We start from the raw sequence: 12,183 nt of genomic DNA on the forward strand, positions 1-12,183 counted from the left end.
TTATGAATTTTTTGGGTTGTGGGTACTTATCAAAGCCGGTACAGGCCGGTCGAGGGGTCAATGTGTTGAAGAAAAAGTCTGGAGAGCGCGCCGTGAAGGACTCGGGCGAGAAAAAAGACTACTAGTCTTCAAGGCAAACGTAACGATTATTTTTCAACATACTTCTCGTCTATATAGTTACTTTTACATTTTTTTTTTTTTTTGAAAATTCAGGGTAAGTATGATATAAGTGCGTTTTATACAGGAGAAGTACACATGGAAGTTGGAGATTTTGTAGTAAATAGTATTATATTGATTAAAAACTGATTAAACAAAATTATTTATTCCATCCCAAAACTGTAAGTGCCATTGGGAGTGATCTATTTTTTTTTGTGCATTAAACTGTAGGTAAAGTTAATATCTATCACTTGGTAACGCTTTGTGACCGTAGCTTTTCAAGTAACGGTTTTATTGAGTATAAAGGAAAATTACCCCCCCCCCCCCCCCTTTAAAAATGCAAGTATACATTTTGGGGGTCGGGTGCATATCCAGAATTACTGAGTGCGAGATACTCCATCACTGTGCCAAATCTCATAGAGGTTCCACTAATCTGAACGATCCGCCCTTTTTTATGCACCAAAGTAATACTTCCGTGACGTTGGCACCATCTGCCAGAAACCCGCCTTGGCGTCAAATACAAGATGTGCGGTTCTATTTAGAGACTTCGAATATAACTGCAAAACAACAATATACTGTCAAATTTGTAGTGTGTGCCAAATTTTGCCAAAGAGCAGGCGGAGATATATAAATTAAAGCTAACTTTATATTTATATAAATTAGAAGGTAGTATTTTAAGTTGCAAATTTCCGCCCAGAAGGAAAACCGATCAAAATTGAGATATTTATAACGCTTTCATCATCTTTTTTTAATGAACTAAGTCGTTGTCCTTCGTTTTTAGCTTATCTAGAATCAGCTTGATGCATGAATTCCTTGCACCATCAAGCCTGAATTCACAGAAACAATTAAGCATTATGCTTTACATCTATTTGTGTATGAAGAAGTTAACCAAGTAAGAACTTTAAAACTTTCAAAAATCTACAGTCTCTCCCCTCCTTTAACATTATTTCTACACATTAAACTGTTAAAATGTCTTAATGTCTTAAAAGCGTTGAGGTTGGCTGAAATCTAGCGCTTAGACAGGATTTGCTTAGGAGGGGGCGCAGGTCTTAGATATGATATGAGAAAGGTGTAAGATATCCCTATCCACCAGGAAAGGTAGGAGGAATAATAACAAATAAAACGTGAAGGCTTGCATGGACGTATTGTCTTGAATAAACCCATGGCCCATGCGCACCTCCTGAGCTGGTAAGCGGAAATAACAAAACGACATGAGCGCTAAGCGGTCGTCTTCAGAAAGACGTGTTTAGCAACCGAGGTGGATGCGCGCGCGCACCAGGTAGGTGGATAAGTGGCCTCTGACTGATTATTATATAAGCACACACGTACAAACATGTTTTTCTGCACGCTATTCCAAGAGACAAACCATTAGTATTCAAGACACGAGTACGGAAGCGTTTCCGGTGATTTACTCGACAAACAAGTTTCCGGTACAAAGCGAGCGACCGCTCGGAAGAAACAATCGTATTTTGTCGAAATTTGATCTGTTTTCTAGATGACACTTTTGCCGGCAGCAACGGATAAAATACGGGAATATAAAACTATTAGCTGACGTGGCAGAGCTGTTGACGTTATCAAAACACTTAGCAATGTCGAAATAATTTCTTGAGATCCTCATTAAGCTAGCTATGGGGTCAATAAACTAGAAAGGTAATTTTGATATTTAGATCATTTAAAGGCAGCGTAGGGAAGCACTAGCCATGTCCTACTCAACCAGCAAGCGGTAATTTTTGTTTTAATTTAATTTTCCGTGCTAGCAGAAGCAGAAAAAAAACGGGAAGCAGAAAAAAAAAACGGGAATCCTCGCACCTATGAAAACATGTACTTGTTTTGGAGAACTCGAGAGCTGACCCGACCAAACACAGATCGTTTATTTAAATTATCATATGACTCTTTACTATTTTTGTTATGTTTTTGTCTGCGCACATAAATGACAATCAGTGGGAAGAAAAAAAATACGTGCGGGAATATCGAAAAAGACATCAGATTCAGAAAATAAAAAACATAAAAGTCGCTCACATAATGACTCGTCATCCCGCATTCCCAATTAACTGTCAAATGGACAGATGAACTCTGTTGTCCTGGCCTTACTCACATATCTCGGGCTACACTTCAAAGTGTGATTTAGATCCACGACGCCTACAAGAGGACGCCGCGCGCGTCGCGTCCCTTCCAGAACGGAATTGCTTCTTCACGTCTTCTTCACGACGGGACGCCGGCAAAAATCAGGGTGTGCGCGCAGTGGTTCATGGGTAACTTATTTTAAAAGACGGAATGCTGGTCTCTGAAAGCCATGTCACTGTTTATGACAAACTTTTTCTAATTTGTTTGGTTATTTGCTTTATGGGTATAAAGCAATGTACCTTACGACGCATGTATTCTGCAAGTTTAGCCTTATTTTATATATTCATAACTTTACATACATTATAAAAAAATAGTTATCGGCAATATTAAGAAAAATTCTTAAAGAAAAACAGAAACTTGTGACTTACAAAATATTTTCTGGGAAGGAAATATTGTAAAATGATTATCATATCCCTGATTGGTCTTTGGTCTTGGTATGTTGGATACAAAATCAGGCATACGTCGGATTGTCTGTGTACGTAATATAAATATAATCGGAGGTAGTTGTGAAGATTCCTTTTTCGTTGTACTATACCATATCCCAGATGGAAACGGGAGGAAAAATTTTAGTCGCATGTCACAACGACCATTGGTTCTTTACAGTAGACCTACCCCAAGTAGTCGCCCTCTTTGACCTTTCCTAACAAGAGCGGGATCTAATGGGTCAGGGTTGTAAAGAACATGTTTCAAGAACCGGGAAATGGCCTTTTCACGTTTCAGAATTTTGAATACCGTAATATCGCGTCCGAAGATCGCAAATACCGTAGTATCGCTTCCAAAATCCGAAAACACTTGTATTTACCGCATACATATCTATCTATTTCGGAAAGGTCGTATAATTCTCCTTCCAACACACTCAAAAACGTGAGTTAAGTCTCCGTTCACGGAGACTTAAAACTTCTAAATCACGCTTTCACGGGATGAGTTAAATCACGTTTTAAGGACGTCGAAATGGAGGATTTCACGTTTCTCGACACTGAAAAATGGCCAAATCTCGTTTAAAAAACATTTACCACCCTGATGGGTACTTTCTTTAGTAGGCGAAGCAAACAAAAAAGGACGCGCGGATAGTGGGATAGGACGGCTTGTTCCACTTGCACGATTTCGATTTTAAGTTGTACAGCAAAAGCCAATGTCTAAAAAGCCTACCAACGGACTTTAAAAAAGTCTATTATTACACTGTTTCCCGCTTCACCGACGACCAAATTCCCCAAAGAGACGTTTACGAATGAATAGGAATTTTAGTAGCGGGAACCACAACGCTTCCCTGGAGCTCCTTGTAGTCTTATTCGTGCGGGTAGCCTGTGTGTCGCAGGCCAGCCAGCCGCGCACTCTGGCCAAGTGGAAATCAGAGAACTCAACGCCTGGGAGATTTCTGTCTTGATTGAAGCAAGAGTCCGAGAGCGTGGCTCAGTGCTATACCTTTGTTTTACAATACGAGGCAGTGACGGATGGATGAGCTTCAACCACGTCAGCACTATGAGATTTTCGAGGGTCGGAGAAAGCTCTTCGTCCTCCGTAACCTTCTCTCCATGATGGCTCTGAGGTTGTTGGCTGTGAGTAGGGAATCCTCGGCGAAGGCCATTAACCTTTGGAATAAATCTTCTGGGCGCTCGTCTGGTTCGAGGTGAATGTCAACAAAGTCATATATACAGATTTAGGCACTGCCTAAAGGCGGAGCCAGCATTTGATACCTTTTTGTGTTGACTGATAGGGGTAGTTTAGGGGGATCTAGGTTTCTTTAGAATGTTTTTTTTTTTAAATGAGATTAAAAATATGTTTTTTTTTCTGCCGTACTAAAGTAAACAAATACTTAACCTTGGTGTGACTGATAGGGGTAGTTTTAGGGGGATTTAGGTGTCTTTAGAATGTTTTTTTTTTAAATGAGATTAAAAATGTTTTTTTTTCTGCCGTATGAAAGTAAACAAATACTTAACCTTGGTGTGAAAAAAAGGCTGTCAAAGTGCAGGTGTCTTAGTTGACGAGAATGTTTTTCAAGAGTCTAACGGTCAATTCTTATTTCCCTTCATGGAAGCTCCACTATCTATATTTTTTTTCATCAAAACAGCATTCTAACAAGCTTTGACCTTGTGAAGAATATACCAAGCATGTAACAGCATTCCAAAGATGTGGATGTCATACTGTAGTTCCCATGTACTGCAAATGATTATTCAGAAAAATGTGTTGAAATTGAACTCCACAAATATACCTCCTGACATTACATATTGGTGCACCCACGCTTTGGCCTTTTTTTTAGAAACTTTGGATCCACCCATACAGGCTAATCAAAAATGAATGCAATGGAGGCAAATCCTAAATTACTGAAAGTGCTTAATTCCAATTTCTTATTTCAAACCAAACCATTTTCATTGACCTATGTTGGTGGTAGAGCGGAAAAAGCGGAAAAAGGGAAAATGTGACTCTATTTTAAATATATATATATATATATATATATATATATATATATATATATATATATATATATATATATATATATATATATATATATATATATATATATATATATATAACAATAATGAAATAATAACTTGACTGAGCACTTTCCTAGTAAATTTCTCTTTCCCTATTACCTTTAGGCTTGATATAAAACTGTTTTCTTTACAAATGTATGATTGAAAAGGCACAAGTTTGTTGATATTTTTATATAATTTAAGTACCTTGCTCTAATAAAAACCCCTTCCCTTAATAGGAGTTTCATTAATGTACACTTGTATCAAAACTATATTCTGATCAGCTTTGCCCTTGCAAAGAAACAAATAATGATTGAAACAGCATTCCAAAGAGAGAATGATATAGTTATACATTTAAGGTGCCATACAGAAGTTTCGTCTATCCCTTACTGCTAATACTCCATCACCAAGGATATTACAGTCATGATAACATATTGGTGCACCCATATCCTATAGCAAGTTGGCCTTCTGTTAAAAGAAACCCTGGATACACACATGCTAAATGTTACTCCAAATTAAATGTAATGGAGGATAACAAATTGACTTGGGAAGCAAATTCTAAAAAACAAATCCTTTATATACTGAAAGTAGTGCTAAATGAAAATGTCTAGTTTCAAATCTAACCCATTTTAATTTAGTTAGGGTGCAGAGGGGAAACAGCAAATAATATCAATTGCGCCCAAAAATAGTCAACAGAGAAAAAAGAGGAAGAAATGGGAGTATATCTTTGATAAAAAAAAATAAACAGTAATGCAACAACACTCTTCTTACTTTTCCCCTTTCCTCATTATCTATAGGTTGATAGGTTTCTTTACAGATTTTTTCATTGAAAGCAAGTATCTTGCTCTAAAAAAACCTATTACACTTATACTGTTGTATAAAAGTAAGAAATCCCTTACTATATTATCTTTGAGACATTTGCCTATTCTCATGCCTTCTAGCCTTTAGAACCAATCATGGCCCTCAGGTAGTCCTTGGTTGGTTTTACCGAAATAAAAGTGAAAACAATTAATTTTTTTCTTTCAAAACAATATTTTCATCATGCTATTTATAACCTTACTAATTTTTCCACAACTATTTGAATAAAAAGGAATAAACACATTAGAAAGTATGCATAGTGTATGAAGAGGATAATAAGAAGTTTTGTAGACGTTTATTCAACGGTGAAACGAGCCATGAGTCTTGCACAATCTATATGGGTCCTGGGTCACGTTCTGAGCACGTGCTCTGTCACGCAACTTGTCACATCTTCCCTCTTTTAACAGTAACGCTAACGGTTGGTTAAAACAACATTATAATAATCAAAGGGTAAAAATCGAAATTTTACAACTAAAATCATACGATGGATTATTACTAATGTTCAGTGTCCTAACAGTTTCAATGTTATTTTGGCACATAGTCTTTGAGCCATGCAGGAGGCTTCACCTCCCGCCGAGGCCTTGTTATAGCCTGTGAAGAATCTGGTGGCATGGCAACCTGGCTGGGTTGCTGCTGAGCATCATCGGGTTCTGGTGATTCCAGAACATCAGGTACTTGGCTGTTTGTTTCTCCAGTGCTGATCAACTGTCGGCGGTTTCGTCGGTAGGTGGTACCTTCAGTCTCGACGTTGTAGCTCCTAGGTCCGGCTTGACCTAAACACGTACCAGGCGTCCACGTGTCTTGTCCTGGTAGCTTCATGCGCACAGTTTCGCCGACAGCAATGGGCTCCAGGGGCTTGCTGTGCTTATCGTAATAAAACTTCTGGCGTTGCTTGGTACCTATCAACTTCCTGGTGTCCTCTTCAGTGTTGTAGCTAGGCTGTAGTAGGGAACCAGCCACAGGGAGAAGTGTTTTGCATCGACGTCCGAAAAGGCGCTGGGCCGGGCTAGTTCCGATTCCAGCAGTCGGAGTATTCCGCCAGTCGAGAAGTGCTTGGAACTCTGACCCCCCGGATGTCTTGCATTTTTTAAACAGCCTCTTTACTGTCTGTACAGCATTTTCCGCTTTCCCATTTGCTTGGGCATATCTTGGGGATGACGTCTTGTGTTCGAACATCCAGGTCTTGGCAAATACACTAAACTCCGCTGATGCGAACTGCGGTCCATTGTCGGTTATAAGGGTGTCTGGGATGCCAAACCTGGCAAATATTGCCTTCAGCTCCTTTATTATTGCTCGTGACGTCACTGTGTTAAGCCGGGCCACTTCTATGTAGTTGCTGAAGTAGTCGCTGACCACTAGCAGTGTTCGGTTGTCGAGCTCACAGAGGTCAGCTGAGACCTTTCCCCAAGGTCGAGCGACAAACTCATGTTGGAGAATTGGCTCCTTTCGTTGGCCACTGCGATGAGTCAAACATACTTCGCATTTTGTGATGTACTCCTTCAACTCGACAGTCATCCGCGGCCAGAAAAACGTGTATCTTGCTCGTCTTATGCAGCCTTCTATACCGATGTGGGATGAGTGTGTCTTTTCCATAAGCTCCTTCCTCAGGGCTCTAGGAACCACCAACTGTTGGCCTTTAAAGATGAGTTCTTCTTGGACAGTTAGCTCGTCTCGAATATCAAAGTAAGGATGCACGCACTCCGGCAGGTCTGTTTTGCTCTCTGGCCAACCTCTCTTTATAACCTCTCGAAGGTTTTGTTGCACCGCATCATCTACTGCTGCATTTTTGAGTTGCTGCCAAGTCTCTTCTCTCACTGGCATCCATGATCGATGGTCAATCTCCTCCAGCTCCCTGGTACACTCCCAGGCGTTGACTTCGGGTAGGTAAGCTCTGCTTAGGGTGTCAGCCAAGTAAAGATCTTTGCCTTTCTTGTACTTCACATTGAGACTGTAACTCTGCAGACTCAGCAACATTCGTTGTAGGCGTTTCGGAGCAGTCGCCAGAGGTTTGATGAAGATTGGTTCCAAAGGCTTGTGATCAGTCTCGATGTTGACGACTTCGCGGCCGTAGACGTACGTATGGAAACGGTCACACGCAAAAACAATCGCGAGCAGCTCCTTCTCAATCTGTGCATAACGCGTCTCAGCGGGCGTGAGTGCACGTGATGCTTAGGCTACTGGTTGGCCATTCTGTAGTAATGCGGCACCCAATCCGCTCTGCGACGCATCGCACTGAAGTGTAATCTCCTCGTCTAGGTTGTAGTACCGCAATACTGGAGTGACTGTAACGGCATCCTTTAGCTTTTCAAACGCAGACTGTTGCGCATCATCCCAGATGAACTGCACGTCGCTCTGTGTGAGATCCCTCAGCGGCTTTGTGATGTCTGACAGCTGGGGCAGGAACTTTGCAAGGTATTGGGCTAGGCCTAACAGACGCTGTACCCCAAGCTTGTCGGTCGGTGAGGGCATGTCCACAATTGCTCGCACTTTAGCAGGGTCGACTTTAAGTCCCTTGTCAGTTGCTATGTGGCCAATGAAGAGTAACTCTGATTTCCTAAGTCTCATCTTGTCGGGATTCAGGTGTATGTCCCGTTGATCACAACGGTTTAGGAATGCCAGGAGGTTCCTGTCGTGATCCGCCGTTGCCTCCTCGTAGCTCTCGCCATAGCCCACTACCAGGAAATCATCAGCAACAACTTCGGTTCCAGTCAGACCTTCGGCAAATTCATGCATCTTTCTTTGAAACACTTCTAGTGCTGAGGAGATCCCGAAAGGCATTCTCTTCCATCGGTATCGGCCAAACGGTGTATGGAAAGTTGTTAGATAGGTCGACTCTTCCTCTAGCTGGACGTGCCAGAAACCGTTGCGGACATCCAACAACGTGAACACCTTGGCCCCGTGTAATCGTGTTGCAACCTCTTCTATGGTTGGTAGGGGATAGTTTTCCCTCTGGATGGCTTTGTTGAGATCCTTTGGGTCTAGGCATATTCGCAGTTTTCCATCTTTCTTGGGAACTACTACCATAGAGCTGATCCACGAGGTGGGTGTGGTCACCGGTGCTATTATCTCTTTGTCCACTAGATCATTCAAGGTTTTCTTGAGCTGGGGTCTTAGGGCTACTGCAACTCTACGTGGTGCGTGTTGTACTGGTTGAGCGTTTGTGTCTAGTCTGATGGTGTATTCTCCATCAAGTTTGCCAACCCCGTCACTGAACACTGCTGGGAACTTAGCCAATATTTCTTCTCTTGTTAGTGCAGCTCCTGGTTTGGGGTCAACGGTGAACACTGTCGCTCCATCTGTCTGCGGTTTGTGAAACTGGTCGTTGTCATTGTACTGTATAATGTTCATGCCAAGGCATGCCGTACGCCCCAGAATCGGGCGGATTTCATGGCTGTCAACAAGGCGACAATCCAGCTGGCATGATACATGGTTTCTCCACACTCTAATGGTGACATGCCCGACGACTTTGATCTTAGATCCCCCATACGCTACTAAGGACGTTTGCACGGGTTTCACTTTTACTAGCTTGTGGTCGTTACACGCCTGCTTGTATATGTGCACTGGCAACACATTGCATTGTGCACCAGTATCAGGTTGGAAACGGATGAAACTTCCAGACTCTGATTGAAATGTGACCAGCTGCGAATCATCCAACCAGACGGCCAATACTTCCTCCGTTTGATATGTCTCCTCAGGATACATATCTGTTTCTTCGACTTCGGTAGCCTTGACTTCCTGTTTGCATCTATTGGCAAAGTGATTTTTCGCTCCGCACTTCCGGCAGTCCTTTCCTCGTGCGGGACACGATTCCTGATTTGCCATATGTTGGTATCCACAGTTGTCACATTGTTTGCCTTGACCTCGTTGCTTTCGCCGATAATTTTTGATGTTGGGTTTCTTCGACTCGAATTTACTCACGGCATTGACGTCTGTCTCAGATGTATCTTTGACTATTTTCATCTGAGCAAGCATACTCTCAGCCGCTCGGCAAATTTCATCTGTTTTCGCTAGTGTTAATTTGGACTCGCGTAACAACCTTTCTCTGACCTTCGTGTCATGTATTCCAAATAACAACCGATCTCGAAGTATTTCGTCTGGCGTAATCGTATCAAACTCGCAAGACTCGGCCAATTTTCTCAGCGCTGTTCTATAGTGCTCGTAGGACTCTCCAGGCTCTTGCATTCGCTGGTTGAAACGGAATCTTTCGAACGGCACGTTCTTTCTTGGTTGACAGTACTCGGCGAATTTCTTTATGACAGGCTCTATCTTGTCTGTCTCTCCTTCGGTCAGGGTAAAAGTCGAGTAGACTTCTCTCGCCTCTTCACCGATAACTGTTAGCAACGTAGCTACTTGTACGGCTTCAGCTTTCTCGTTCAACCCAGTCGCCAACGAGTAGTTTTTCCAAGCGAGCACAAATCGCTTCCATTTGTCAGCAGCATTGCTATTGTGTATCTCCAGCGGCGCCGGCGGCGGTAAGACATATCCTGAGGCCATAGTTTCTTTAGCAATATATGACAGGATGATATTTGTCAGTCTTTATCAAATATCTCAACGCAGTCAATTAAGTATAGAGAGAACGAAGAATATCAAGGGATGTGTTATGCTCAAATTGTTTGATTAGACCACGAATTCTCAAAGCAAAATCTAGAAACAAATGTATAAATCCGACAAACTAAGTGACATTGATACAGTAACTAGACTACTACGTATTTCTGTCGTTAATTTTTTACTTACCGTGAGGAATATACATCTGAATTTATTGAACTTGTACGTATTAACGAATTTAACATTTTTATTGCAATTTTTGGTGGAATAAAAACCATTTAAGTGCAAGTCGAAATTATAAGCCAATCGGAACTCAAGTAGATGGTATTTTAGCCAATCAAAACAAGGATATATGACTTTGATATGGTATCTCGACGTCAAACTAAAGCTGGTAAGGTGTTTTATGGAAAAAACACGAACAAACGAGCATTATGAAAGCACAACAATAATAGAAAAATAACATTCATATTCTCAATACAAATTGTCGTCAAAAACTCACCTTGGCAGTGCTTATTTTTTCGCTTTCTGTTTGTTGCCTGTGGTTTTGTTCGTTGTAAACTGTGAAGTTGTCGACTTTCTGCTAGCAAGGGACTCGAACTCGTCGACAAACGACACAAGTAAATGGTTTTTATAGCTGAAAACAGACATCAATCCAAAGGCCCTTTCTTCTCAGGATCTCCTTACATATATAAAGACGTGAATGAATATTAGTAGAAATGGTAGTGTAGAGCCTCTCTTCAATTTTAGACCTCTTTTTAGCTGTTGCGACGAGCGGGATTCACGAACACTGGGGGAAGATTTTACTATCTGCTCGTACTTCAGACGAAACGGTTCCTCAAAGACTTTACTATCGAAAGTGCTCCTTGAGATGATACGACAGTAATTGGCGATTTGCCCTAGCATGAACTCTAAGAAGTTTCCCTTCTGTTGTGCTGTAAGTCGCTCGGCTTCTGGGACACTTTCACCGTCTTTGGTGAAGCCACGTAGGGGTTGACTCTTTGTTTTCTTTTTTTTTCAAGTACAGGCATCATCGGCTAAATAAGGTGAAAAGTTCGCATTGAGAGACAAGGTGTAGAGTAAGCTTCCAGTTCTCGAAACTAGTTATGGTCTCGTTCTCAGACAGGCTTTCGTTCTTAGACAGGATTGAGGGTGAGTAGTGCTGTCACAGCGGCGTTTGCTGTTTTGTCTTGAAGTTCTTGACTATTCCCGTCCTCCAAGCATTCACTTTCTATTAGAAACGTCTAGTATATACTTTACAGTCATACATACCAAAGGCCGTAGCCGGTCTTTTATAGTACAAGGATTTAATCGGAAGTTGAACACCGGAAGTATATATATGATCTAAGGATCGCTGTGTTGCTAAAGCACAAAAAGACCACAAAAAGTTTACGGATGATTGACCCGACCATCCGACGATCGAGTTACACAAAAAGTCCCTCCGATAACTCGTAAATGCTTTTTGGTTTGGATCGGGTATTCGTACCAAGACGTAGGGGCCTAAAGTGGTGTGGTAGTGAGGCTTATAATTTTGCGAATTATCTCCGTACCTAAAAGACGCACGACCTTATTTAACACTCTAACCTTTTGCCATCGCTGTTAGAATCCTTTGTCTTTCATGTTACTCCATCAATACACATATTTTCCGAGCAAATTCGCATCATTTACGTGAACTTATCTATTTCATGGTAACGCATCGGCTTGTGTCAAAGCGTTCGTTCGTTCTAAATTTGGTCGCATAATTACTTACCGAATATGCATAAGTGCTACGTCACTTCCGTTCTATTCTTAACCCAGAAAAGTTAGTTTTCTTTGTTTTCTTTATTCTTATAATATTATTTCTTATAATATTTCTGCGCTACAATTTATTTTACAATTACTATCGCTGTAATAGAAACTATTCTATTATTTTTGGTGGTTTTTTGTTCACTTTTTGGACATATTTCCTGTTCATTTTTTACATCATTTAGGCATTAGATTCATACTCTATATTGTCATAGTAATGGTCATGATATACTATTTCATACCTAGT

The 12,183-nt window shown here is 41.1% G+C and overlaps 1 protein-coding gene and 1 long non-coding RNA gene across 2 annotated transcripts; both read right to left on the reverse strand.

Moving 5' to 3' along the window:
• Positions 1-6,134: 6,134 nt before the first annotated feature.
• Positions 6,135-7,583, reverse strand: LOC125560749 (uncharacterized protein K02A2.6-like). Its single transcript, XM_048723081.1, has one exon. The coding sequence runs from the start codon at positions 7,581-7,583 to the stop codon at positions 6,135-6,137; it is 1,449 nt and encodes a 482-aa protein (XP_048579038.1).
• A 3,587-nt stretch (positions 7,584-11,170) lies between these two features.
• Positions 11,171-11,885, reverse strand: LOC125560602. The gene is made up of 2 exons (XR_007306685.1): positions 11,736-11,885; positions 11,171-11,382 (listed from the first exon to the last, which is right to left on the reverse strand). It is a non-coding gene; the product is annotated as an uncharacterized LOC125560602 (long non-coding RNA).
• Between the last annotated feature and the right edge of the window lie 298 nt (positions 11,886-12,183).

The sequence above is a fragment of the Nematostella vectensis genome, chromosome 15 (genome assembly GCF_932526225.1).
Source record: "Nematostella vectensis chromosome 15, jaNemVect1.1, whole genome shotgun sequence".
In the NCBI taxonomy this organism is placed as follows: domain Eukaryota; kingdom Metazoa; phylum Cnidaria; class Anthozoa; order Actiniaria; family Edwardsiidae; genus Nematostella; species Nematostella vectensis.

Coding starts and splice junctions, on each gene's coding strand:
- LOC125560749 (XM_048723081.1), bottom strand. CDS start 7,583: ATGTTGCTGAGTCTGCAGAGTTACAGTCTCAATGTGAAGTACAAGAAA.